The following is a 26,834-nucleotide window of genomic DNA, read 5'->3' as shown; positions in this document are numbered from 1 at the left end:
AAATGAAGAGACAATCAGGTCAGTTGTCTAGTATCTTCTAGGACAAAGCCTTGGCAACAGTCTCATTGCTGTATATACACAATAATGCCAGACAACTTATTTACCAAATTAAACTTAATCCTGGGCAAAATAATCCATTTAGTGACTGCATTTTTTCATCTATAGCCTTGCTCTCCAGATCAGTCCTTCACCTGCTAGAGTTTCATCAAATGATTAATGAGGTACAATCTCTTGGGATAGACTGAAAAGGAATAAAGTATGACCGAAGGGAATTGGGCTGACTGCCATCCAGGTCAGCCTCAATCAGTCTTGCCTCAGCAGGAAGGAACTTGGTCATGGCTTTTGGCCAGGTAAGGAGTTTTCTGTTACTGAGATCTCAGATGGTCACTTGTTGGGATGTTGCATTAGGTAAGGGATTCCTGTCTCAAGTAAAGGGTCAACTGATTTTACAATATCCCCCTGCTTTGGAACATAGTGGGGAAAAGGAATGACTAGGTGCTTTACCCAGAAGCAAATGATTTTTTGACCCTCCCAAATCTATGAGGATGGGGAACCTAAGGCATGTGGATCTTTCATTAGCATAGCCTAAGATCTATGGCAAAATGTGTCCTTGGCTATGGAATATGGAATATGGAAAGAGAAGTTGGCATCTCCACCAGCTAATCCATGCCCTCTACTCCACCTCCCCTTGGCAAAGAGCACAGTTTGGACTAAAGGTAGTCCTAACTCTCTGCAGGGTCTCCAGCCTTCTTAGCCTCTTGGTGGCCTCTGCCACTGTTTCCATATTCTGCTTCAGAAGATCTTCTCCTCTCTTGACTTTGTGACATTGTAATCAATAAATCAATCAATGCATGTTTATTGAGCACTTACTATATTCGATTATAAACTCCTTGAGGGTCTCTTTTTATATTCTCAGCACTTAGCAAAGTGCCTGGTACACAGGCATTTGATAAATGTTTATTGAATTGAATGGGCAGCTACATGGGTGATAGAGCACTGGTCCTGGAATCAGGAAGACTCATCTTCAAGAGTTAGAACTCAGACACTTACTAGCTGTGTAATCCTGGACAAGTCACTTAACCCTGTTTTGCCTCAGCTCCTTTTTCTGTAAAATGAACTGGAGAAGGAAATGGCAAACCGTATCTTCACCAAGAAAACCCCAAATGGGGTCACGAACAGTTGGCAAGGCTCTGTCCTGGGAGATATACAATAACTGGCTTGACCAAATCTTAATTGGTTGGCAAATTATCCTCCCCCGGCTAATAATTCTACCCTCAAGGAGCTCACATTCTAATTAGGGAGACAATGTGAAAATCATCAGGTATATACAAGATATAGAGTAATGTCTGTGGGGAAGGCACTAGTGCCTGGCAGGGAGGGATTAAGGAAAGCCCCTTGTACAAGGCTAGGCACTATAAGCACCGAGGATACAAAGAAAGCCTACCCCCACCCCCCACCCTGCTCCATCCTGCTTTCAAGGAGCCCATAATCTTATGTGGAGACAACATGAAAACCATCCACGAAGAGAGAAAAGCAGTGGCACAGTTATGACATGTTGTATGATATGGAGATGGAGGTGTTCCTGAAAAGAAAAGCAGCCCAGTGTGGTCAGGAGAATATTGAACTATCGCTCAGAGATTAGCTTTCTAGTCTTGGCTCTGGTGCTGACTTGCTGTGTGACCATTCACTTAATCTCAGTTTGTTATTCTATAAAATGGGGATAATAATACCTTCCCTGCCTACTTTGCAGGGCGTTTATGAGATAAAACACCTGAAACATTTTGAAAAGGTATAAATTGTTATAAAAATATAATACATTATTTTATAGTAATATATTTCGGTGTTTTATAAAATTATTTACATAGTAAATCATTATAACACAATCATTTGATATCTAATAAATAATAGCTACTATATTTATAAAATAATTAGGGTGTATAATTTAATATTTTAGAAATATATCAATATACTCATAACATATTGACATCTAATTTATCTGGCCAAGACCTTCAGAGACCAAGCTTTGGAAGAGCTCTGGAATTCCCACTTTGGGGTGGTAGTCCTGACTCGTGAAACTTCCCTCGGTCTAGCCTTCCCACATTTTTTTACTTCCCAGTTCTTGATCTGGGAATTGTAATCAAACCAACACAAAACTGTTGATTCTGGAAAGGGTGTGTCAATTGACTGCCCTATTGTTCCACTCAACATCCCGGTGACTTCCCAGAAAACAAAACAAAACAAACACCCTTCTCCCGCCAACACTCCTCAGCAGTTATTATCCCCCTCCCCTTTTTAGAGGGTAAACTCCTTGAAGGCAGGAGCCATCTAGTTTTTGAACCCCAGAACTTATCCCATAGTATGTGTTTAAGAAATGCTTTTCATTCTTTTATGATATAATCAGGAATTTGGAAATAAATAAATAAAAAGACCAAAGAGAAGTTGTAGACGTCACCAAGTCCATGCATTTAAAGTGTTTAATTTTTAACTCACAAGAGCCTTCGGGCAGACCCTAATGACATTAATCGATCTATGAACAAGTGTTGATTAACCACTTACTATGTACTACATAGGCAAACATGTAGTCCCTGCCCTCAAGGAGTTTCTAATCTAAAGACACAATATGCAAACAATCACGTTCACCCAAGATATAGTTTATTCATTCATAGTTTATTCATGGTTTATGAATAAACCAAATTCCATAATCTGGTTTCCCAGTCTACAGCAGCAAATTAAAATAAGAGAAATGGTCTTCTAAAGAAAGCTGTATGTCATGAGGGGACAGTTGGCAGTAGGGAAACGGATGGAAAAAAAAAAACCCTCCAAAATTATTTATGAGACTTCAAAAAGCACAGGAATTTGAAACCATTTAGTATAGCAATGAACAACCAGTTGGTGATGACATTCCTGTCTTAGATCTCTTATGGTGCTTTCTCTCTCTCTCTCCCTCTCTCTCTCTCTCTCTCTCTCCCCCCCTTCTCTCTCTCTCTTCCTCCCCTTCTCTCTTTCTTTCTCTGTCTCTCTCTGTCTCTCCCTCTTCCTCCCCTTCCCTCTTTCTGTCTCTCTCTGCACCTTGGTGATACACACACCATGTAATGTGGGAGGAGACAGTATGCACAGCCAGCAGATAGAATGTGGGAGCTGGAGTCATGAAGCCCAACCTGTCTCAGATATTTGCAAGCTGTGTGTGACCCTTGAAAAGCCACTTTCTCAGTCTCAGTTTCCTCATCTGTAAAATGAGTATAGTAATACACCTATTTTTGAAGGTTGTTGTGAGGATCAAATGAAAGAATATATGTAAAGCTAGTTAGCCAATAAGCATTTATTAAGCACTTATGTAGACCACATACTGTGCTAAGTATTGGAGATATATAGAAAGGCAAAAATAGTCCCTGATGATTGTATAATTCGTGTTGTTCATCTCTCGTTTTGAAGATGACCGATGACATCACGAGTGATGTCTTGACTTATGTGTGAATTATATTCCAGTGAGGCAGAGTTGTATAAAGTCATCAGCCTCATTCTCTCTTCTTATCAAAGTCCAGTGGCAAGACAGAAGTCCGGACAACCGGCCATGCCTTGGTGTCTTTGCTGCCTGACCATGGTCTAAGCTCTTGGCAGTGCCTGCTTTGGCAGCCTTTGTGGCTGTTGGAACAAATTATTCTCATTTGTTCATTCCACTGGGGGAAGTCTTCCCATGCATGAGGCAGACATCCCCCTGATTCACTGACGATTTTGTGCATTTAGGAAAGATAGTTATCACTAAAAGTTACTAGCCTTCATCAAGAACAGATCATGCCAGACTAATCTGGTCCTATTTCTGAAAAGGCAACAAAACTGATAAACCAGAGGAATGCCATGGACATAGTATACTTAGATATTTAAGAAAGTATGTAATACAGCCTCTCATGCAACCTCATGGCCAGGATGGAGTGGTACGGGCTGGATCAGTAGTGCCAAACTCAAACAGAAACCGATCCCTGTGGCCACATATTGGCTTAGAAAATCACAAATTCATGAGATCTACATTATATTTTTATTTATTTTATTCAGCATTTCCCAGTCATATTTACTGTAGCTTGCAGTACTCAGGCTGGATTATAACTTTCAAGTGATTATGCATTTAGGTAGATTTGGAAATGGTTTAATGACCAGATCCAGAGAGCAGTCCTTAAGGGCAGCTTGGGGGAGGTTTCAAGTGAAGTTGCCCTGTCCTAACCCTATGTCAGTAGTAACTCTAGAGGAAGAGGGCCTGGGTTCAAATTCCCCTTCCATAGATGACTGACTGTGTAACCTTCTTGGACCCTAGTGTCCTCACCTTTAAAATGAGAAGGTTAATCTAGAGGATCTCTAAGGTTCCTTCTGACTCTAGCTCTGTGATTTGACATATAAGAGCAAAAATAATGGGAAGGACAGCCTAAGTTGCTGCAGTTACAGGGAGTGGATGGATTTCACCTTGAACGGAAGGAGGTAATACTCAGATAACAACCTGGAGGAGTTTATATTCTAATGGAGGAGGTGGCATGTAAATAACTAGGTGCATACAAGATACATGCAGAGTCAAAAGAAGATGATTTCAAAGGGGAAGGCATTAGTAGCTAGTGGATAGAAAATAAGACCTAAAATCAGGAAGACTTGTGTTCAAATGGAGCCTTAGACACTTCTTATTAGCTGTGTGACCCTGGCCAAGTCATTTAACCTCTGTCTATCTCAGCTTCCTTATCTGTGAAACGGGCATTATGATAGCGCCTCCCTCTCAGAGTTTCAAGGATAAAATGAGATATTTGTAAAGTGCTTTAAAGTACTCTGTGAATGTTGCTGTTGTTCTCCTTATACCAGGAAAGGCCTCCTGTAGCAGGTAGGGTTTGAGTCATTGTGAACTTTAGAGAGCTATATAAATGTTAGCTATTTTTATAATTCTGTTTGCCTCATCCCCTCACTAGACTGTAAGTTCTATGAAGACAGGAGCCATATCTCAGGTAAATATCTTCTCTAGTGCACAGCACAGTAGAGACTTAATAAATGTTTTGTTGAATGGATTAATGAACGTCCTCTGAAGGCATCATCATACAACAGTGCAGTGGAATTAACTGATGTTTATACTGATAACTCTGAGTGAACAAGAAAAATCAATGGGATAGCACTTGTGGTAGCAACATTTCAAGGAGGATAAATATAATATTCAACATATTCTGTTTAAGTTGGCAGAGAAGCATACGATACAGTGTAGAAAGAATTCTGTCCAAAACAGTTAAAATAGAGTTGTTTGAGCGCTTACTAAAGGGATCAGCTTCAGTTATTTGGAAAGTTCTCCAATGTTGAAGAGCCCTTTCCCTGAAGAGGATTGTGAGTCATCACAGTTACACAACTTGACAAACACATTCCCTTGCTTGATGCCTCCTAATTGGGAGATTAAAAAAAAAATCAAATCTAGTTAAGAAAGCAGGAAGGTGAGGTAAGTTTATAAAGACCGTTTAAAGAAATTCTTCCTGGAACAGGCCCAGAAAAGTGTAAAAAAGGCAGATATAAGTAACAACATTCTCTGGAGAACGAGAACACGTAGACCTGAAGTCCACTTACTTATTTACTGGCAGCCTTGATATCACTCAGCCTGTCTGTGGCTTTCCTAGGTATAAACAAGGAATAATAACATTTCCCTCGTGGGAATGTTCTGGAAATGATCATCATCATAAGACACCCTGAATCACTAAATCCTAAGACGATAGCTGGAAAGGATACTAGAGATCATTATTGTCCAGCCTTTCTATTTTACAAAGGAGAACACATAACTTGTTCCAGGGCAAAGAGCAGCAATTACTGTTAGTGGGAATTTTGCCCACTGTCTCTGAAAAATGAAAAGTTGAAGTTCATTCAAAGGGCAGTATAAGGTACATGGTGGGCTAGGTGAGGTGCTAATTCATTTTTGTTGACTCCTGTCTGACTCTTCATGACTTCTTTCTTGGCAAAGATACTGGAGTGGTTGGCCACTTCCTTTTTCAGTGGATTGAGTGACTTGACCAGAGTCATACAGCTAGTAAACGTCTGAGGCTGGCTTTGCACTCAGGTCTTCCTGACTCCAGGCTTGGTGCTCTATCCATCAAGTCACCTCGTTGCTACACAAATCAATTACCAATGGAGAGTTCAGAAGGAGAAGCAGTGGAAAGGATGTGACCTGCATGGAAAGGAGAGAGAATTTGCTCTCTTTCTCCTTCTCTCCACCCCCCAGCTCAGTTGCTGTAATCACAGGATGCATTAATGTGTAAAGAGCAACTTATGGGAGGACTTGGGGAAGAGGGTATGGTTGGGTATCATTCTACCTCCCCATTGTCTTATCAAAGTAAATTTGACCATTCTTTCCTCCTGTCACAAAGAAAGGGGTACCCTCGATCCTTGTAAGGCTAATCTCTCCAAACCATGCCCATCTCTTTCCTATAGGACTCAGAAGCAATAATACATTCTCTTTTATGTATTTTCAATCTCTTTCCACAGGACTCTTCCTATCTGCCTACAGGTCACTTTAATCCCACAAAAAACTTCTTTCAGTTCTAATCTAGGACATCTAGGTGTCATCCCATCTTTCTCCTCCCTTTTGCTGCCAAATGTCTTGGAAAAGCAGTCCACACCCAACGCTTCCACTTTCTTACAGCCCAATCATTCTCTTTTCAGCCTCTTCCCATATGACTTCTGTCCTCACTGCTCTTGAGACTGTACTCCAGGATTTCATTAGTAACCTCTGAATTTCCAAATCCAATGGTCCCTTTTCAATTCTTATCTTCTTTCATTTCTCTGAATCACTCAACACTGTATTCTTCCTAAATGCCATCTCCTTCTTTGGCTTCCATATTCTCATTTCTTTGGCTTCTCTAGTAATTCTTTTTGCCGTTGCTGTTACATTTACTCTGCCTCTTCCCCAATCCCTTAAGGTCAATCTTCCCCAGGAGTCTCTCCTCAGCCTTCCTCACTATGGCGTTTCCTTCAATGCTTAGCACAATACCTGGCACCAAGCAGGGACTTCATAAATGCTTGTTGATTCATCCCTTCCAATAGCTTTAACTACCTTCTCTCTATGAAGGAAACTTCCAAATCTGTATCTCCAATCTTTACCTCTTCTGAATCTCCATTTCCACATAGGTAATTGATTTTAGGATAAGTCTACCTGGGTGGCCTATACTACAAGTCCAATGTATCCCAAAATGAATTTACTTTCTCTCATCTCAAAACCTGCTCTAATTTCTGAATTCATGACTTTTTTTTTTTTTGCCAGTGCTACCACCTATTCCTTCATGTTTGAAATTCTGCCCACTGCCACCACCTGGCCCAGGTTCTCATTATTCATCTCTGTTACTGTGGTAGCCTCATGGTAGGTATTTGTTTCATTCTAGGTATTTGGAGTCCCCATACCCAGCACAGTGTTTAAGAGTAGGCACTTAATAAATGTCACAGCTCCTTTATCACTCTGGAAGTTCTATTTCTGGCTTTTTCCCATTGTGAGTCTACTCTACCCCTGTAGCCTTTTTTTTCCCCCTGGACGGTCACAAACTTCATTTTAAAGAAATTGCCCAGACCACCATGGCTTCATTCTCTTGTCTCTCCAGACTTTTCCCACCGTGCCACAGCAGTCTTCCTACCCTGGAAATTCACTGCCCCTGGCTCTCTCTTAGTAGAAGCATACTCTTCCCCTGAGACTAGTTCCTCTAATTGGTCTTTCCCAGAATCTCCATTTTAAGGAAAACATGCCTTCATTCTTCTCCAGGCTCCAACTCTGACTCTCTACCAAGGGTGGGGAACCTTTGGCCTTGAGGCCACGTGTCCCTCTAGGTCCTCAAGTGTGGCCCATTGACTGAATCCAAACTAGATTTGTTCTGGAAAGTAGAGGCTACCCAATCCATTTCAGCCTCATTTTATGTCTTGTCTTTTGCCATTAGAACATAAGGTCCTTGAGGGCAACAGTTGTTTTTCTTTCTCCTTGTACTTTTTCTCAGACTCACCATGCTGCCAGGTATATAGTCTACATCTTAGAAATGCTTGATGACTTGACTTGTTGAATAATTGATAGATCTTTTCACCTCTACACTTTCTTCCATGCAATCTACAGTTGACTTCATCACCCACAAATCTTATTTATGCACAAACTTGGTCCTATCACTCCTTTGATGGTTCGGAATCATCTTCCTGAGTTCAAATCTGACTTCTTAGCTGTGTGATACTGAGAAAGTCACTTAACCCTGTTTACCTCAGTTTCCTCATCTGTAAAATGAGCTGGAGAAGGAAATGGCAAACCATTTGAATATCTTTGCCAATAAAACCCCACAAATGGGGTCATGAAGAGTCAGACACAACTGAAATGACTCAACAATAGCACTATCTACCAAAGTAACTTCAAACTCCTTAGCTGGTATTCAAGGCCTTCCACAATGTAGTGCCATCCTACACTTACCTTGTACCATTAACCTCCACGTATCCTATGTTCTGGCCAAAATAGACTCCTTGCTTTTCCCTATATGTACCTCACACTTTCCCACCTGCGTTCATGCTAGTTCCTGTGTCTGAAATGATCTTTCCTTTCTCAGTCTATAAATTTTTGCCAATACTTTACAGCTTAACTCCAACCTCAGATCTAGGATCTAGAGATTAAGAGGTCATCAAGTTGAACCCCTTCCCTATTTTAGAGATGAGGAACTGAGCTCTAGGGCGATTAAGTGACTTATCCAACATCACAAAGACAGTAAGCACCACAAGGGAGATTTGAGCAGGGGGACTTCTTAGAGCCTTCCCTGACCTCTCTACTCAGGAATGGCCTTTAATCCTGAGACTTTGTCTAGCACTTTGATCGCTTTGATGTCCCTAGCATGAATCATTCTGAATTGTTGTTTGTATTTATATACCACACACCCCTTCTAGACAGTAAGCACTTGAGGACGGGAGCCATGTTCTACTGAATTGTCTCGTATTCAGTATATTTAGAGTAAAGCCTGAAGCAAAACAGATCTCTGTTTAATATAAGGAAAACATCTTCTAGCTATGAAACATGTTCAGAAGCAGGCTGGGCTCCTTCAAAAGATGGCTAGATTCCTTTTGACCACTGGTGCTGAAGGAAGGCAGAATGACCATTTAGATTGCAGAAGAACTTCATGACTTGGGCACGGCTAGACTGAATGAGCTTGGAAATCTCTTCCATCTTTAAGATCAGATAATTCCAAGAAAGGATTCTAAGCTGTTGGCTAATGGGTATCTTTGACTTGTTTAGCACCAGTCTTATAATTAAGTAGGTAGTGGTATTGAGTAGTATTGAGAGGGAGTTGGCAAAGTCTGCTTGGCCCAAGATTTCCCATCGACACTATCTCAAAGTCTGAAATCCCACCAGATCTCTATCTTTCCCATAGCTGGCATAGTGATTTTTCTTAAGCATAGGTCTGATTATAATTTGTTTGATAGTTAAACTCCATTGGATCCCTATTGCCTATCTATAATATCAAATATAAGAGGAAGGCACTATCAGTTTGGGGGTGGAGGGGTGGGCTGGCTTTTAAAACCTTTCAGAATCTGATTCCAACTGACTTTTCCGTCCATCATCTATTAACCCCTCTTTCCCACACTCTACAAGTCTAGCTAAATTAACCTTCCTGCTGTATCTCACAAGAAATTCCATTTTCAGTCTCAATGTCTTTGCCCTGCCTATTTCCCATGCCTAGAACACTATCTTTCCTTCTTCTGCCTCAAAGAATCCCTCACTTCTTGTATAACTCAGCTCCCCCTTCACTTTCTACTTTGAAGCCTTTCCTGATCTTTCTCAATTACTAGGCCTCCCTCAACCACCCAATTTATTTTGTTTATTTGGCATATGTTCAATCATGTACATTGTGACTCTCTGGGTAGAATATAAATTCCTTGAGAACAGAATTATGTTGTATCTCCAGGGTCTATCAAAATGCCTGGTATATACTGGGTGCTTAATAAATTCTCGTTGATTGATTGATCAATTGATTCATTCCATAGCTGAACTTGCTATGAATTCATGAATCCCTCTGAGGAGGAAATATTTTAAGTTTCTCAGAGACTGCCTGAGTAGGAATTCTGATAAGGCCTGTCAGCAAGGCTGCAGCAGGGGAGGAGAAAACACATCAAAGAAGCTGGGTTCAAATCCTGTATATGTCATTACCTACATGATCTCAAGCAAGTCAGTTCTCTGCTCTGGACCTCGCTATTCTTGTCCATCAAATAAAAAGGCTGGATGAACTAGAACAGTGTTGTCAAATACAGCCAGAAGCAGATTGAAATGTAACTGGGAAATATTTAACAAAATAGATAAAGCATAGCTAACATTACAGTTTAAAATTAAGTCAATATATAGCCTTCCAGGATCCTTATGTGCAGATTTGTTTTCCCCCATTCTTGTTTGAGGCTGGTGCCATGGATGAGATGACCCCCTAGCAGCAGCTAAATGGTGCAGTGGATAGAGCACCAGGTCTGGAGTTGGAAAAACCTGAGTTCAAATCTAGTCTCAGATACTTCTTAGCTATGTTATCCTGGGCAAGTCACTTGATTTCTGTCTGCCTCAATTTCCACAACTGTAAAATGGGGATAACAATAGCACCTATGTCTTAGCTTTTATTGTGAGACTGAATGAGATAATAATCGTAAAGTACTTAGAACAGTGCCTGACACATGATAGGTGTTTAATAAATCTTTTCTTCTTTCCTTCCTCCCACCCTCTTTTCTTTCTTTCTTTCTCTTTCTTTCTTTCTTTCTTTCTTTCTTTCTTTCTTTCTTTCTTTCTTTCTTTCTTTCTTTCTTTCTTTCCTTCCTTCCTTCCTTCCTTCCTTCCTTCCTTCCTTCCTTCCTTCCTTCCTTCCTTCCTTCCTTCCTCTCTTCCTTCTTTTCCCCTTCCTTCCTCCATCCCTCCTGCCTTCTTGCCTTCCTTTCTATTCCAACTAAAATCCTATGATTCTACTTTCTTTAGGGAAGGGGACCTGGGTTAGCTGAGACTGGAGGGGCTGGGGCAAGGTGCCAAAGGCTCTGCCCTGAAAGACACATTTTGCCAACTTTCCATTTTTCACTTAGGGTAAGCCCAGCCCTACACATTATGCACTACTTTATATTGGTTTCAGGTACCTCATGTCAGATATTAACCATTTGTGTAATATTATTCTCCCAGGGGGTGGAGAACTCATTTTTCACCCTTCACAGTTGGCATTTTGCAGGGATGTCAAGGGAAAGGGGATAGGAGTATGCAGGGCCATGAAAAATGGGTGTTCTCCCAAGAGCCTCTCTCTCCCACCCCTCCAACCCATTCTTCATTAAAGGCATCCTATTGATCCGTGGGTAAGGCACTCCTGAGGAAAGGTTACAGTAGGTGAGAGAGCTGTGATCTTTCCAGGTAATGCCTCCCAAACCAAACTGCTAATATGTTTGAATAATGAGTTTTACATCTGGGTCCTAGAAGACCACTTCTCATTTGTTCGATCTCAGAGATTACAAACTGTTAAATTTGGGAGGGACTTTGTAACTGGTCATCTAACACAGCCTCTCCCCAAGTCCCTTGTCCCCACTTTACAGAAGAGGAAATGGAGATTCAAAATGAATGAATGAATAAAAATAAGTATTAAGCACTTATTATATTCCAGGTACTGTGCTAAGCCAGACAATCCCTGCACTTGAGAAGGTTATAACTCATAAAGGAGAGATGTGGAAAGAGGAAGAAAGGGTACATAAGGTTTAGCATGGTCTGATAATGGCTGGGAAACAGCATGGTGGCCTGGTTCTGGGTTAGATTAGGTGAAATCACATCTGTTGCTGAGCTCAGGGCCCCATGAGCAAAAGTAACTTGCTCTAGGTTCTCGTAGTTAAAGGATTATGTCATGACCTCCAGACCACTACTCTTTTCAAACCACCGGGCTGCCTCCCTCACCTGGCCTTTAACCTGTGCACAGGCCTGGGGTCAAGCTTCTTTTCCCAAACACGGAGCCTTTCATCTACTCATGCCATGCCCTTGACATCTCTACCATGTATTACATGGGGATAATGTACTACAATAGCATGTTCTGGGTCAAATTTCTTCAGAGGCTTTCTCTCAATTGGCTGTGTTAAAGAATGCATGTTTCTGCACTTTCTTCTCCTTTCTGCCTAATGTGGACTATTTGTTGCTTCTTCAAATTTAGTATTCCATCTGCCATCCCTGGGTCCCTGCACAGGCTTTCTCTCTTGCAGGGAATGCCTTCCTTTCTCACCTCCAACCTTCTGTATCCCTATATCCCTCATGGATCAGCTCATGCGCCATCTCCTCTAGCAAAAGTGATAGCTAGCATTTATATAACACTTTAAGGCTTTCAAAATGATCCACAAATATTGTATTCTTTTATCATCACCATGACCCTGGAAGGGAGTACTATTATAATCCCAGCTTTACAGATGTGGAAACTGAGGCAAGCAGGTTAAGTGTGTATACTCAGGCTTGGATTTGAATTCAGGTCTTCCTGATGCTAGGTCCAACACTTCACTGCACCACAGGCAGCCTCTTCTGATCTCCTTATTCTCCCTGCTTCTCAAATTATCATGCATATTCCCACCTGTCTACAAGTCACATCCCCCTTTTAAGCTACAGAGGTTTTTAAAGGCAGAGGCTGTTTTAAATTTGTCTTCATAGACCCCTGAGGCAAGCACAATGCCTCACACATAGCAGATGCTTAATAAAAACTTATTGAATTAGGCCTGGGAATGGTCTGGTGACTTGCCTCAGATTGCTCAGTGTCAGTGGTAACCTAGGATGCTCAGCTCTACTACCAAGAAAAATATGCCCCGAGCCAGAAGCTATGAGATCTAGCCTTGGCTCGGCCCCACTCATCTCTGAGATGTTGAACAAGTTGCTTAGTCTCCTTGTCAGTGAAATAATAATTGAAATTTCTATGGCACCTCAAGGTTTGCAAAGCACATTATATCTATCGGATCCTTACAAAAAACCCCAAGGCATCATTATGCCCCTTTTATTGATGAGGAAACTGAGACTCGTGCCCACCAGCTGGAGGAGTCGGAGGACAGGTTTGAATTCAGGTCTCTCCTGGCTCCAAGTCCAATGATCTTTCCCCCACCTCTTCCCACAACCTTTCTAAAAAATGGAGGATGAACTTCATGACCACAACAATCCCTTCCAAGCTCTAGGATTCTATGTTCTCTTCAACATCCTGAGGGGAACAGTGGCATTTGTCAGACTCAGGAAGGACATGCTAGAGGACACAGGTGTCACCCCCAGTACACCAGCCTTGCAGAAAAGTACCAGCTGCTCTCTCTGGTTCGTGGTTCTTTCTCAAGCCTGCCCTCCCTCCTGGATGAACAAGTTAACATACAAAGTCGGTCTTCTTGTGACTGTGGGGATATGGGTAAAGAATATTTACAAAAGCCAGACCCTACATCTTGGACTGGACAAGAGCCAACCTGACCCAGGCACATCCTACCTCCCCTCTCCCAAACATTTCCCATAATGTCCCTGGGTGATCCATTTCAGGAAGTTCTTCCTGGAATCTACCTTCCATCTTCCCTGAAACTGGTTAAATTCCACTTAGTTTAACAACCACTTATTTTTCGTGCTCACTATGAGTCCAATTCTCTGACCCCAAGCTCAGACAAAGGCTCATGTTTTAACATCAATATTCTTTCAGTCATGTTGTACGTGTAGCTACAGTCACTATACTCTCAGAACAACTGAAGTTCAGAATTGCCCCCAAACATAACTCAGAGACATGGAGTGATCCCACAGGGGAAGTGGTATAAATGACAGAGCCAGGAAATGAATATTTTCCAGGAAAAACAGATGGGCCAGTCACACACACAGTGCAAACTAATAATGATAAATAATAGCCAGCATCTATATATGTGCCAGGCACTGTGCTAAACGATTTACAAATATTATTCAACTGATCCTCAAAAAAATATTATCTCATTTGTCCTGTTATTATCCCTGTTTTACAGATGAGAAAACTGAGGCACACAAAGGTTAAGGGACTTGCCCAGAGTCACAAAGCTAGTCAGTGTCTGAGGCCACATTTGAACTCAAGTCTTCCTGATGCCAAGCCCATCAGCCTATCTATCCATTGTACCTGAGTCTGCCAGAAGAAGAAACAATGGCGCCTACATCCTTGTTGGTATTAATCAACCAATCAATTATTATTAAGTGCCTATTATGTGCAAGATACTGGAGATATATTGACAAAAGCCAGATAGTCTTCAGTTTCAAGGAGTAGCAGAAAGGCTATTTCAAGATAGTAACATGAGATGAGGACCTCTAGTAAGTCTTGTGGGCCCTCTATGGCAGGGCAGGGGTGGAGACACAAAGGTTGACCAGTTTGCCTCAGCTGGGGGGAGTAACCATACTGACTAGATTTTTAAAAATCCTATAGAGTGTTAGAATAAGAAGCCATGAAGATAGGCATGGTGTCCCACTCTGGGGCTACAAAGTTAAAACAAGGACCAGTTCCTGCCCTCGGGGATAAATACCGCTTGCCCAGATCCATCAATCAGTCACAAGAATGTAGTAAGCTCTTACCATGGACCCAATATGGCGCTAAGCACAGAAGATACAAAGAAAAAAGCAAAAGCAGTCTCTGCCTAAAGAAGCTTGCATTCAAATGGGAGAGGGCATACACATGAATAGGGTTTTACCTGATACATACAGAGGGAAACTCAGAGGGGCTGCTTCGGCCACTGATCTATCAGGAAAGGTCTTCCATGGAAGTCAGTGTTCTAGCTGAGTCTGGAGGGAAACCAGAGCTTCAAAAAGGCAGAGATGGGGAGGAGGAGCATTTTAAGCAGGGGGACTGGCAGTGCAAAGGCAGAGAGGTGAGAGATGTTGGGTCATGTTAAGTGATTGTGTTATCTTTTGAGGGGACCAGCTAGGTGGAGTAGTGGATTGAGTGCTGGCTGGACTAGGAGTCATGAAGACTCCTCTTCATGAATTCAAATCTGACCTTGGATACTTACTAGCTGTGTGACCCTGGGCGAGACACTTAATCCTGCTTGCCTCAGTTTCCTCATTTGTAAAATGAGTTAGAGAAGAAAATGGCAAAACATTCCAATATCTTTACCAAGAGAACCCCAAATGGGGTCACAAAGAGTTGGATACAACTGAAAATGACTGAACAGCAACAAATAACATTTGAGGAGGCAGGTAGCAAAGAAAATGAGCTTGGTCCTGTTCCTGGCTCATCCTTCTAGTACATGTTATTATACAGCTGGGATTTAGGGGGTCTTTCTGTGGCTGGGGTTAGGAGTCAAGGCTGTAGCTGGAGTTAAAGGAGCACTCTAATCAAGATTTATGGCAAAGGCTGTAAGTAGAATTAAAGGTCAGACTGTCGCCAAAATTTGGGATTATTCTGTGGTTGGGTTTTGGGTTCAGTCAATGGTCCAAATCTGATTTTAGTCTGCAATCAAAGTTTGGCTAAGTCTATGACTGGGTTCAGTCTGTGGAACATAAAATGGAAGCAAACCTAACAAAATGTAATCTTTGAATGTTGGCACCCTGGGACAAAGCCCTGATTGCCTCATACTGGTTATGGCTCTAGTTGATATGTGAGATTCTTGTCCAGGGACAAATGAGTAGGCATAGTAGTGGAGACATACAAGTGAACAAAATATGAAAAGGTACCAGAGAGACCTTGTTGGGAATACTTCCTTCATCAGAAATCATCAATAGAATTGCCATTACCATGCCTTTCATTCAGACAAGCATCATTTAGCATCTTTTTCTTGGGTACCTTCTTCTTTTCTCATTTAATTTGGTATCTTAGATATGGACAGAATCAAAAAAGATTCATTGAGTATTACATTCATGATCTTAGCTTTGACCACATGACTGAACTTGACTCTGATAACAATATCGTCTCCACATTTGCATTCTACAGGCAAAATGGATCTACTCCAACAGCCAAACTGGGTTTTCCTTTTTCTAGGCATGAATTGATCCTTTCTCTTCTCACCCCTGGCTATTGTCCTGAGGAGAAGGGGTGGAAAGTTAGCTAACCCGTCATAAAATAAACCCTTGCTATATAAATCCTGGGTCATCACTTACTTCTCACTACAGTGTTTACATCCATTCTCTGCCAGCCAGAGAAATCATACCCTTGACCTATTGTGCTTCCTTGACCTGCCACTATGAGGGCACTAGAAAAGTCAGTATTGTGCAGTATAGAGGAAAGGGCCCTGATCTGGGAATCAGGAGACCTGGTTTCTAGTGCCAGATTAAGTACTAACTAGCCACCTGCCTCCAGGGAATGTCACTAAAGCTCTCTGGATCTCATGTATTAATCCTTCAAAAAGAAGGGGCTAGACTAGCTAGCCTCTATGAGCCTTTGAGCTTTCCTAGGGTCTCATTTTCTACCTTTGTAAAATGAGGCAATTGGAGCAGGCAGATGCTCCTTACTCTTGCTCTGAGATTCTTTGAGTTCATCTCCATTAAGTTGACAATTTAAGTGTTGGCAGGAAAGAAATCAGTACTTAGATGCCAAGTGATGTTTGCCTATATGAAAACGATGGAAACAGCAATTCTATTGATGGCTTCTGATGAGAGAAATTTTCTTAATTACTTTTCCCTCTTATCTCTTCAGATTTCACTATGGAAGGAAGCAGCATTTATTAAGTGCTTACTATATACCAGACATTATGTCTCCAGTATTATGCTTACTTATTGGTCAATGGACAAGAAGATCACATCAAGAGTGTCCATCAGAGTCACAACTAGAGTGGGTTGACTGGGACTCTGACCCAGGGTGTCAACATTTCTTTTCCTGTCACAGCATCCTATCTCACTAGCTCTACTCCCACTTCTTATCTTGGCAGAATTTTAAGTAAAAGAATGGCTAGTTATATCTTAGGTATCCATAATTAATGTCTGTAGATGGTTTCAAAACCATGTGATCTTTAGAACTCTGCCTCCTTCTCAATTACTTCGTCACCATTACTGCAGAAGCAGCAGGTGCCAGACACACAGCACTGAAGTCCATTTTGTATTTGTCTGTTTCATGGATTCCCATGGTCAAGGAATTTATCACCTAGTGGCCAATCTACTGGTGATGAATTGGCCCGCACTCAGCTTGCCTGGTTCTTGAGAAAACAAGCATAGTCTATGGCTCTGACTCTTCTATTATGCTGTGGTTTTACAAGTATGGATGGAGGACAAACTTTTTTTTAAGGTAAAATTAACTATTAGCAGTAGAGATTACTAAGAGCACTAAGCCAAGATTCAAATTGGGTTCTAATGTCCCCATTGCCTCCAATTAGGAGATGTCCATGTCCTTTAGCAAGTCACTTCCTTTCTCTGGGCCTCTCTTTGCCCACCTGTAAAATAAAAAGTGTGGACTAGCTCATCTTGAAGGTCTCCATGACTTGAGGTCTGTGATTCTCAGAAAAACAAGTCCCATGTCTGAGCTTCCAAACAGTTACAATGAAGTTCAAGTTTTATGGCCCAGAGTTCATTTTAATTGTGATATATCCCAGTTCCCAATTGAACTCCCACACCCAGATGTTCAGATATCAGCATTCAATTGAATTTTAATTTAACTTTTAGTACTGAGTACCCCTAAAATGCCTAGGCAATGACCTAATGATCTATAATTAAGCTGCTACTCACCCAGTCCATTGTTCTTGGGTGAACTCTAAAGACTGTATATTTCTGCTCTCCAATCAATGGCCGATCACTTGGCATGATTATAAAAATGCTGCTCCATGACAGCTGCCCTGTTCCAGCCCCTTCCCAGTCAATAGAGTGATATCTGTTAGAAGACTCTAACCTACACATGGCAGTAGCTTAGGCACAAGCTGCTGGTGGCCACAGAACAGGGAGGAAAGGCCTCACAGAGGCAGATGTCATCTGGCCCATTATCCCTGCAGTTCTGGAAAGCTGGAAACTCTCACTATTGTTTCATTTTTTTTCTCACTATTGTTTTAAAGAGAGTTAGGGCATAGGAAAAAAATGACTAAGGCTGCAGTAGGGTTGCTCAGATGGAGGAGGTGAGGTAGTGGTGGGGACCTTGGTCCAAGGTGGTAGACCTGGGGCTCAGCATTCTCTTTCCACCTTCCCTATCTATATACAGTGTATGGTATCACAGTTACACCTCCCTCTACTAGGCTGCTCCTCTGTAGAATGGAGCTAATAGCCATGCCCCCTTCCCCTCTACCTCCCCCGCTTCCAGGAAATGTTGGCTGGATCTACATACTAATTACAAATACCACATACCCAAAGAAATCACCCTGAAACCCCCAAAAGCCCATGTCTATATGTGTCTTTGCTGAAAACACCCCCATTCCCTTTGACTCTCAATCCTAAGTCGAACGAGTTTTTTTCTTTGTCATATTCAGTCCCGATCCTTGCCACCAGCCTGCACTTAGCTCCTAAAGCAGACAGTGATTTTTTTTTTTTGCATTAAAAGGGTAAAAAAAAAGCAGCAAGCAGCAGGATATGGGTTCCAAGACAGGCAAAATGGTGGCTTCCTGTTTCTTTAATGATGTGCAAGTGGGGTCACTTTTTTTGGACATGAAAAATGCATCTTGAAAATTTTTTAAATGGGGGAAGAGGTGTTTTAAGTATATTTGTATGAGTAAATGAAGTTGATCAAGGCTGTTTGCCTCCACATTGTGGCCTGGCCTCTTGGGGACTTTATTCCCCTAATATCATCAAGGAAGGATCTCCTACTCTGGGTTTGAAAGAAATAGGGGGCAAAGATGCACAAGAGGGGAACATCTCCCAGACCCACCAAAAGCCCGGAAGTACATCCCAGTGGTGTTCTTCCTTGGTTCTGAACCCCCGGGTTGGGATAGAGGATGAGGGAGCAGGGCCCAGCAAGGTGCTATCTGGAACCGAAAAAAGGGTATTTCTCTCCAGTATGAAGTCAGGAAAGAGATAGAAAAGGAGCCCCAAGCCAGAGGTGGTCCGAGAGGAAGGGATGTGTGTATAGATGGTTCAGAGACTGTGGAAAAGCGTTTTGTTTTTGTTTTGTTTTTTTAATCGCATTCTTCGTGGTTGTGAACTCAGGACTCTGGTGGGTAAACTCACAAGGAAAGAGTACAGTACCGCTGAAGGGAGGGCTCTCGAAGACTGGCACCAACATGGGCAGAAAGAGAGCTCGTTTCACATCCCGACCCCGGGGAGGGAGGCCGGTGAATAGTAGATTACTATCCCGGAGCGAGACCCAGAGACGGAGTCGGAGAGAGCCAGTGAGTGGGGCAGGTCGGGCAGCCGCACTGCTGGCGCAGCCCGCCTGCCAGGTTGTTGTCTGGGCATCCGCTTCAAAGGGTCGGAAGGGGAGAGGCGCTGGGGGTCCGGGCTCTCAGGCTCCGGAAACGGGGAGATGGTGGGCTGCGAAGGGGCAGGAACAGCTTCCCTCTCCCACCCCGTCTCGAAATAGCATCTAGGGTGCGCGTACCTCCTTTTCAGATACAGCTAGGGGAGGCTTGGAATAATTGATAATTGGGAGGGGTGTTACTCTCCCTACCTCCCAACTCAGAGGCTCTTTTAGAAACTGTCTCCCATCTCTTCTCTAATCTGGTCACTCCAAGAGAAAAGAGAAGAAAATAACCAGCTCCAGTCTCAGAATGAAGTGTGAACCAGCCCGACTGGGTAGTCCCAGCTCCTCTGTGCCTAAAGGCAGATCCTGAAATGCGGAAAGGGGCCCCGGGACACCCACTGCTAAGAGGACCCCTCCCACGAGGTTTGCAGCTCCTCCAGCCCTAACCTCATCGCTTCCACCGGCCTCCAAGGCCCGAGCTCTCCAACTTCCCTGCTGGTTCCCCCGGCGCACACCAGTTGCTCCGCGTGGAGAGCCCCTCCCCGGGATGGGTGGGGAAGAATTGATTTCTTTCTTTATTACTCTTACAGGGGATGCGACTGCTGGAAATGTCTCTCTCTGCCTGTCAACTGCAACCTTTCCGTCTCGCCCCTGGGGCTCAGGGAATGCCAAAGTTCCCTAGGTCCAGCGCGTCCCCTTCTCGCTCTGTCTTGCCTCGCGGCCGGGCGCGATGGAGAGATCCTGCTCCCAGCCCTGGCAGCGCCCCGCTCGCTGATCCCACTCCCAGCAGGGCCAGTGCCCCGCTGGTCATGCTCCCAGCCCCCCAACCCTGAGTCCCCAGAGGCCGCAGCTGGCAGGGACGGACATCTCGAGGCTGGGCACTCTGGGATCCTGAACCATTTCTAGGAAGGTCGGGGGTCTGAGTGTGTTGCAGCCCCAGGGGTCTGGGGCTGGGCAGCTGCTCTCCTCCGCCCGCCCGCCCCCACTACCGCCTCTCCCGGGCCCCGCGGACACACCTACCTGCGTTGTTCATCTTCCAAAGAGCGGAGCCAACTCTCCGCCGCGCTCTCTGCAGTCCCCCGCCTCAGATCATGGTCCCACGGCCCTGGCAGTCCAGGGTTCGGCTCCCCTCGAGTGCTCTTCCTCCTTCTCCGTCTTTGTCGCGCGTGCACTCTCCCCCACCCTCTCCGGATCCCGCCTGGGCAGGCAGAGGAGGGGAAGCCCCCGAAGCCGCTGGCCGGGGGAGAGGGCGCGGAGAAGTTGAGTAGGGGGCTCCGGGGGCGGGGCCGCCCGAGCGCCTACAGCGGCCAAGCTGGGCGAGAGGACAGTCCGGCCTGAGGGAGGTCGGCTGGGGCTCAGTGGCCGCTGGGACTGAGTGGCTGCGGGGGGGCGCGGCTCGGACCCCGGCTGCTGCTGCTGCCTCTGTGGGCTGCCGCTGTGGCTGCCGCTGCCGCCGCCGCCGAAGCCGATGCTGCTGCCCGGCCCCTTGCTCTGCCCCCCCCTCCCTCCCTCCCACCCTCCCCAGAGCCCAGAGCAGGGCGAGCGCAGACTCGCGGTCAGCTCCGCTGGTCCCCCCTGTGCTGCCTGCGCTCTGGTGGCCCGAGCTTTCCTCCTCCTCCTCCTCCCCTCTCTCTTCCTCCTCCCTCCTCCTCCTCCTCCTCCTCCTCCTCCTCCTCCTCCTCCTCCTCCTCCTCCTCCTTCACCTCCTCCTCCTCCTCCTCCTTCACCCTCCTCCTCCTCCTCCTCCTCCTCCTCCTCCTCCTCCTCCTTCACCTCCTCCTCCTCCTCTTCCCCCTCCTAGACATTTCCTTTCCTTTGCTGAAGAGGAAGCCCTTTTTTGCTCAGTCAGGGATTGAAGGCAGTGGAGAAAACCGAGGGGGGCGAACAGCAGCCAAACAAGCGGACATTTAAAGGGACAGTGGTAGCTCTCTAAGCCACCTCCGCCCCTTCGGCCCCATCCTCCATCCCTGGGAAGCTCCCCTCAGAACAGGAAGACTGCCCCGGCCCTCCAGGCTAAGGACGATTTAAAGAGACTGTGGTGGATTTGTGTCATTTACCTCCTGGCCCTAGGTGTTAGAGGTGTTGGAGAGTTTGGGCAGGGCTGGGGAGGAGTTGAAAGGATGTTAGTGTAACCAGCTAAGAGCAACCTTCTCTTTCCGAGAAACTCGGAGTCTAGCAGCAGGAGGCGGTGAAGCCTCCGGCAGGGGTAAAGTGAAGCCACACTGGAGCATACTTGCTAGGTGGGTACAAAGTGTACCCGGTCTGTCTGGGCGCAAACCTTCGGACGCGGAATCAGATTGGAGCTCCTCTCCTCTGGCGTAGGGAGTGCCGTTTCTTTGGGACCCCTGCCGTGTTTAGGTGCACCTTGTTTTACGCAACAGATAGGATGGTGGAAAAGTTTGCTTTAAATCGATTTAAAAAAATAAATCAAATCCCTCCTTCTCTACCCCCTCTTACCACACCAGAGGAGCCTAGTACTTAAAGAAACCAGCCGGAGGTTCCTTTTGTAATGCAAATCACCACTCTCTAATGTATCCACTTTATGAGTGTGGATTTTTGTGTATTAGACTTAATTAGGGGGAACTCCACCTGTGAAGAATAGAGGTGAAATGAAAGTGTGTATGTGGGGAGGGGGGGGAGTTTCCTTATAGAAAAAAAAGCAAGCTGTAGTGGGGAGGGGAGAGAATCCAGTCCTCAACAATCCTCTGGGAATAGAACTCCTTCTAACAGAGTTCTTCAGACCAGAGAGGGTTGGGGAAGGTCCTATCTCATAGGATCATCGATTTATTTAAGAGCTGTCAAGAAACTTAGAGGCTATCTAACCCCGCCTCCCCCCCCCCCCCATCGTAGAAATGAAGGAACTGAGGCAGCAAGGTCAGTAACTTGCCCAAGGTCACAAGTTCATAAGTAGAGGAAGTAGGATTCGTGTGGTGGTTCCAAGTCCAGTGCCCAGTGTTATCCACCATACCAAGCTGTATCTTCTTGGGTCTGGTCGAAGGCAATGGAGGAGGAGACAGAAGTGGTACTTCAAGTTCCGGTCTCTTGTACTGGTGGACTGTCCCTGCTGTACCGTAAGACCTGCACTTTCTGGCAGAGTTCATAAATTTAGTCATAAAATGTTAGAGATCTTACTACTATCTTATCCACACTCATTCTCTCATTTTACAGAGGAGGAAACTGAGGCCCAGGGAAAGAAAGTGACTTGACCAAATTCTGCTGTAATAGGAATGTAAGTGACTTCCATTTTGGCCAATCGGTCCGCTGAAAACATCTGAATCTCACGTGAAGGGGACATAATCAGGACTCTAAGTGGCATAGTGTAAAGGAGGGAATTTGTATCCTCCCCTACACCGCTATCTCTCCTATTAAAGAAGGCAACATAGCTTAGTGGAAAGGTTTTTGGATTTGGTGCTGGTAGACCTGGATTCATTGTGGATTCATAATTTTACTAGCTATGTGACCTAGGGCAAGCCACTTTATTCCTCTGGTCATCAACTTCATTTTGAAATGGGAATAATAAATATTTGCTTAATATATTTCAGCTCAATGAAATAATGTTTGTGAAGTACTCTCTGAATTATTATTCTACTTTGGAATTACTTAGAAGAAATAAAAATGTTATTTTATTATTAAGCTTATTGTCACCTCTGATAAGGAAGTACCTGATAGCAAATGTGTTCACTCTCTTTGTTAATGCAGGTATGATTATATCTAGTTTGTAGATCAGCCAGTTTTTGTTTCTTTGTTCTGTCTCTGGGAAAGTGTTTTAGCACTACCAGCAGAGGGAAGGCAAAGGCAGGGGTACAGGGGAGGAGATTCCTAAAGCAGCCATGAGAGAGAGAGAGAGGAGAGAGAGAGAGAGAGAGAGAGAGAGAGAGAGAGGAGAGAGAGGAGAGAGAGAGACAGAGACAGAGACACAGAGACAGACAGAGACAGAGAGAGAGAGAGAGACAGACAGAGAGAGAGAGAGAGAGAGAGAGAGAGAGAGAGAGAGAGAGAGAGAGAGAGAGAGAGAGAGAGAGAGAGAGAATGTTCTCCCTCCCCTTTTACCTGGATGGTGGAATGAAGTCCACTTCTCAAATAGGTATATTTCAAGAAGCCTAAAGCATTTCCCAGACTTTTAATTGTGTCTACCTCATGCTAGGACGTCTGGATCAAAACTGAAAAATGTAGCCCACTCCCCAGATGTTCCCATATGTTCAGGTGTTCAGCATCTCTCAGATGAAGAATCCAGATGACTTTGCTGAGTTTTTCACTTCCTACCAGATGTGCTGCTGTGTGGGAGACCTGGCTTTAATTTTGATCCTCCCCTCCTCCCTTTTCCTCTCATCAATTTAGAGAAAAGAGATAATGTTCCTTCAGTTTTGTAGGATTGTAGATTTAGACGTGGAAGGTGCCTCAGAGACCATCCAGATGAGGAAAACGAGCCCCAGAGAGTATAAATGATTTGTCCGAGGTCATCCAGGTGGTAAATGGGGGTAGCTGGGATTCAAACCAGATCTTGAGGTCCCAAATTCAGAATTCTCTCCACTATGTTTTGATGACTTCTTTCTTAGTAGCATTACATGAAATCACAAGAGAATTTACCTTTGTTGGTCTCATTTTCCCCAAATGTTAAATGAAGTAATAGAGGTAGTGGTAGTAGATAGGATAATCTCTAAGGTTCCTTCCAGCTAAGATTCTCTCAATTCTTCGGGTAAAAAGCGACAGGTTCAAGATTATTGAGTAAATCAGAGGCAAAGTCATCTATGTGTCATGGCTCCCTAGGTTGCTTCTGACTCTGACTATTGGGAAGCCTAATGGAATGTGTCACCCCAGAGGAGAAGCAATCAAACTAGAATCAAGAAAAGAAACATTCCTCAAGCTACAAAGTTTTTTTTTACAGGAACATTTCATAGCTAGGACATGAAGGGACAAATGGATGGAAGATGTTAGTCTTTCCATGAAATTGACCTGTAGTCTCATGACTAGCTAGCCATAAAATCATGAAACCAGCAGATTTGTCTTCTTTTTAGATAATTTTCTTCAAGTTCACAGACAAGTATTTCTTAACCACTTCTCCAGTTCTCTTCTGGCAGGGAAGAATGTGATCTGATAAAGGCATCTGTGTCAAAGTGTAGAGAAATTAAAGTGCCCTTGAAAAAAGGAGGCTAGGAAAAGATTTTGCTTGTCCCCTCTTAAAATGGATCGCTAATAGTAGAATGTGATAGAGTGATGGAAGCTGGGTGGCAGTAATATTTTTGGCATGACCTCACAGTCCCTCAAAACACATTATTTATATGGCCTCCTGCTAATCAAAGGAAGGGCATCCTTTGCATCTGTCCAGCCTTTTGTCAGGATTTTATTCATAGCCACAGATATTGTGGAATAATTTCTGGACCAAATTAGATAACATAACCTTTAAATGTTTCTTCTTTTTCCTCCACATCTTAGGGGAATTGCCGATAGCAGCGCTGCATTTTATTTTATTTTACAGCTATTATAATGGTTGCTATGATTATTGTAATTTAGAATTAGAAAGGACTTTAGAGGCTGTCTAATCCAGCTCCCTCCTTTTATAGATGAAGAAACTAGGTCAAAAGCAGGCTAGGTGATAGAACGAAGGTCGCATGGGTGGCAGATACCAGAGTCAGGATTTGATCTAAGATCCTCCAATCCTAGATCAAGTCCTATTTCTTTTATACAAGGACACCCTGCAACTCCAGCATGCTATTCTATATCTTGTACAGCCTCCTTACAGTGTAACCACAGCATTATTAGTCTAAGATTCTTACTAAGACCCTATTTTCTTCAGGTTGATTCTGAGGACCAAAAAAATAAAAGCTAACTCAGCATGGAGAGGTTATGACAGAAGCTGGGGTCAGTTTTATTTCATTCATAACCAGTGCCATCACCACTCGCTGGGAGATATGTCCGGGAGAGATGCAGGGGGAGGGAAAACTGACTCCTCTGGAAGTGGATTCCAGAGCCTTCTTAGCTGATATAAGATCGAGTCTTTGATGCTAAATAGATTTTGTTTGAAACAGCCCATAAACCAAGATGGTGGGGATAGTGGGGGAGGGTGGGACAAAAACTAAAATCCAAGTCATTTAAGAGCAGCCAGATTAATGAGCAAAGTGTCTAGTTGTGAAGCCAAAATTCCAGTTCCTTGGCTTTCTTTACCAGGAAACCACCCTTTAGTGAATTGGGGGGGGGGGGCAGAGGAGAAGGGGAGAGGGCAAACTGTTACCATCTGAAGCTGATGTGACAATATTTGCCTTAATAATATGAGATGTCACAATAGGCTGGAAAAAACTTCAATTCTGGCACCATTCTCTAGTAGCTTATATGACTATGAACCAGTTATGCAGCCTCAGTTTCTTTCTCTGCAAAATGAGAACTATAATTCTTGTATTACCTTTCTTACAGGGGCAATGTGTTGAAAATATTTAAGCCCCAAGGCACTAGTAAAGGGTTAGTTATTATCCAGCACTTAGCATGGCATCCTGTCTTCAGACACTTAAATGTTGAGTTGACTTGTCATCAATTACAACTGTATAGGTGTTGTCATTTGACCAAAATAGAAACTCCTCCATTTAATTTTTTAAAGCCCTTTACAACCTGGACCCAATCTATGTTTCCAGCTTTGCTGGATTCTTCCCCTCCCACACTCAGTAATCCAGCCAAACTGGCCTTCTCTCTATTTCTCATGCAGGACACTCCATCTCCGGCCTCTCTGTTTTCATATTGGCTATCTCACATACCTGGAACACATTCCTTCTTCCTGCCATCTCGTTGGGTCTCCTCTCTTCCTTTAAGATGCAGGTCAGACCCCACCTTCTTCATGAACCCTTTCTTGATCCCACCCAAATGCTAGTATCCTCCTTCCCAAACTACCAGGTATACAACTGTTTTGTCCTTATATATTGATTTGCTTTATAATTGTGCTGTGTATATATATATATATATATATATATATATATATATATATATATATATATATATATATGCATATACACACATATGTACACACACACACACTTATTGTCTCCCCCTTTAGAATGTGAACACTTTGAGTAGGGGCTTTAAGTAGGGTCTGTTTCATTCCTTGAAGCCTCAAGAGCCTAGAACAGTGATCCGCATATAGTAGGTGCTTGATAAATATTTCTTTATTGGTTGATTGACTCTTACAGCCATTCTGTGAGACAGAAAGGATAGGGCTTATTATTCCCATTTGACACTTAAAGAAACTGAGGCCAAGAAAGGGGAAATGAGTTTCTCAGAGTCATAAAACGTGTCAGTGGCTCAGCTAGACCTGGTACCCATGTTTTCTGTCTTCCGTTCTTCTGTTCTTTCCACCATACCAGGTCTTGTAAAATCTGGAAGTTTGTCTTATAATTTGATACAGGAGCTCTTTTGACTTTACAAGGAGAGAGTTTAATTTTTCCCCTCTTAAAAAATAGAGAGCTCAAGATGAGTTGCACTTAAGAATGTAGTTAAGAGTATATTTGCCAGTTTTATAGCAAATTCAGGGCTGGACCTGAGGATACAGCAGACGTCAATGGGAGTCAGTTTTATTGGTGGGGTGTA

General features: G+C 43.7%; 1 protein-coding gene across 1 annotated transcript in view; it reads right to left on the bottom strand.

Moving 5' to 3' along the window:
- FGD5 (FYVE, RhoGEF and PH domain containing 5) overlaps positions 1-20,441 on the bottom strand; it is a 175,500-nt gene extending 155,059 nt beyond the window's left edge. The window contains exon 1 of the mRNA XM_072598387.1: positions 20,286-20,441. Coding sequence (XP_072454488.1) covers positions 20,286-20,298 — 13 coding nt within the window. The 5' untranslated portion in view covers positions 20,299-20,441. The remainder of the gene's footprint in view (positions 1-20,285) is intronic.
- Between the last annotated feature and the right edge of the window lie 6,393 nt (positions 20,442-26,834).

The sequence above is a fragment of the Notamacropus eugenii genome, chromosome 3 (genome assembly GCF_028372415.1).
Source record: "Notamacropus eugenii isolate mMacEug1 chromosome 3, mMacEug1.pri_v2, whole genome shotgun sequence".
Taxonomy (NCBI): Eukaryota; Metazoa; Chordata; class Mammalia; order Diprotodontia; family Macropodidae; genus Notamacropus; species Notamacropus eugenii.
The sequence above is the reverse complement of the archived record's forward strand: the minus strand, read 5'-3'. Positions and strand labels throughout refer to the sequence as shown.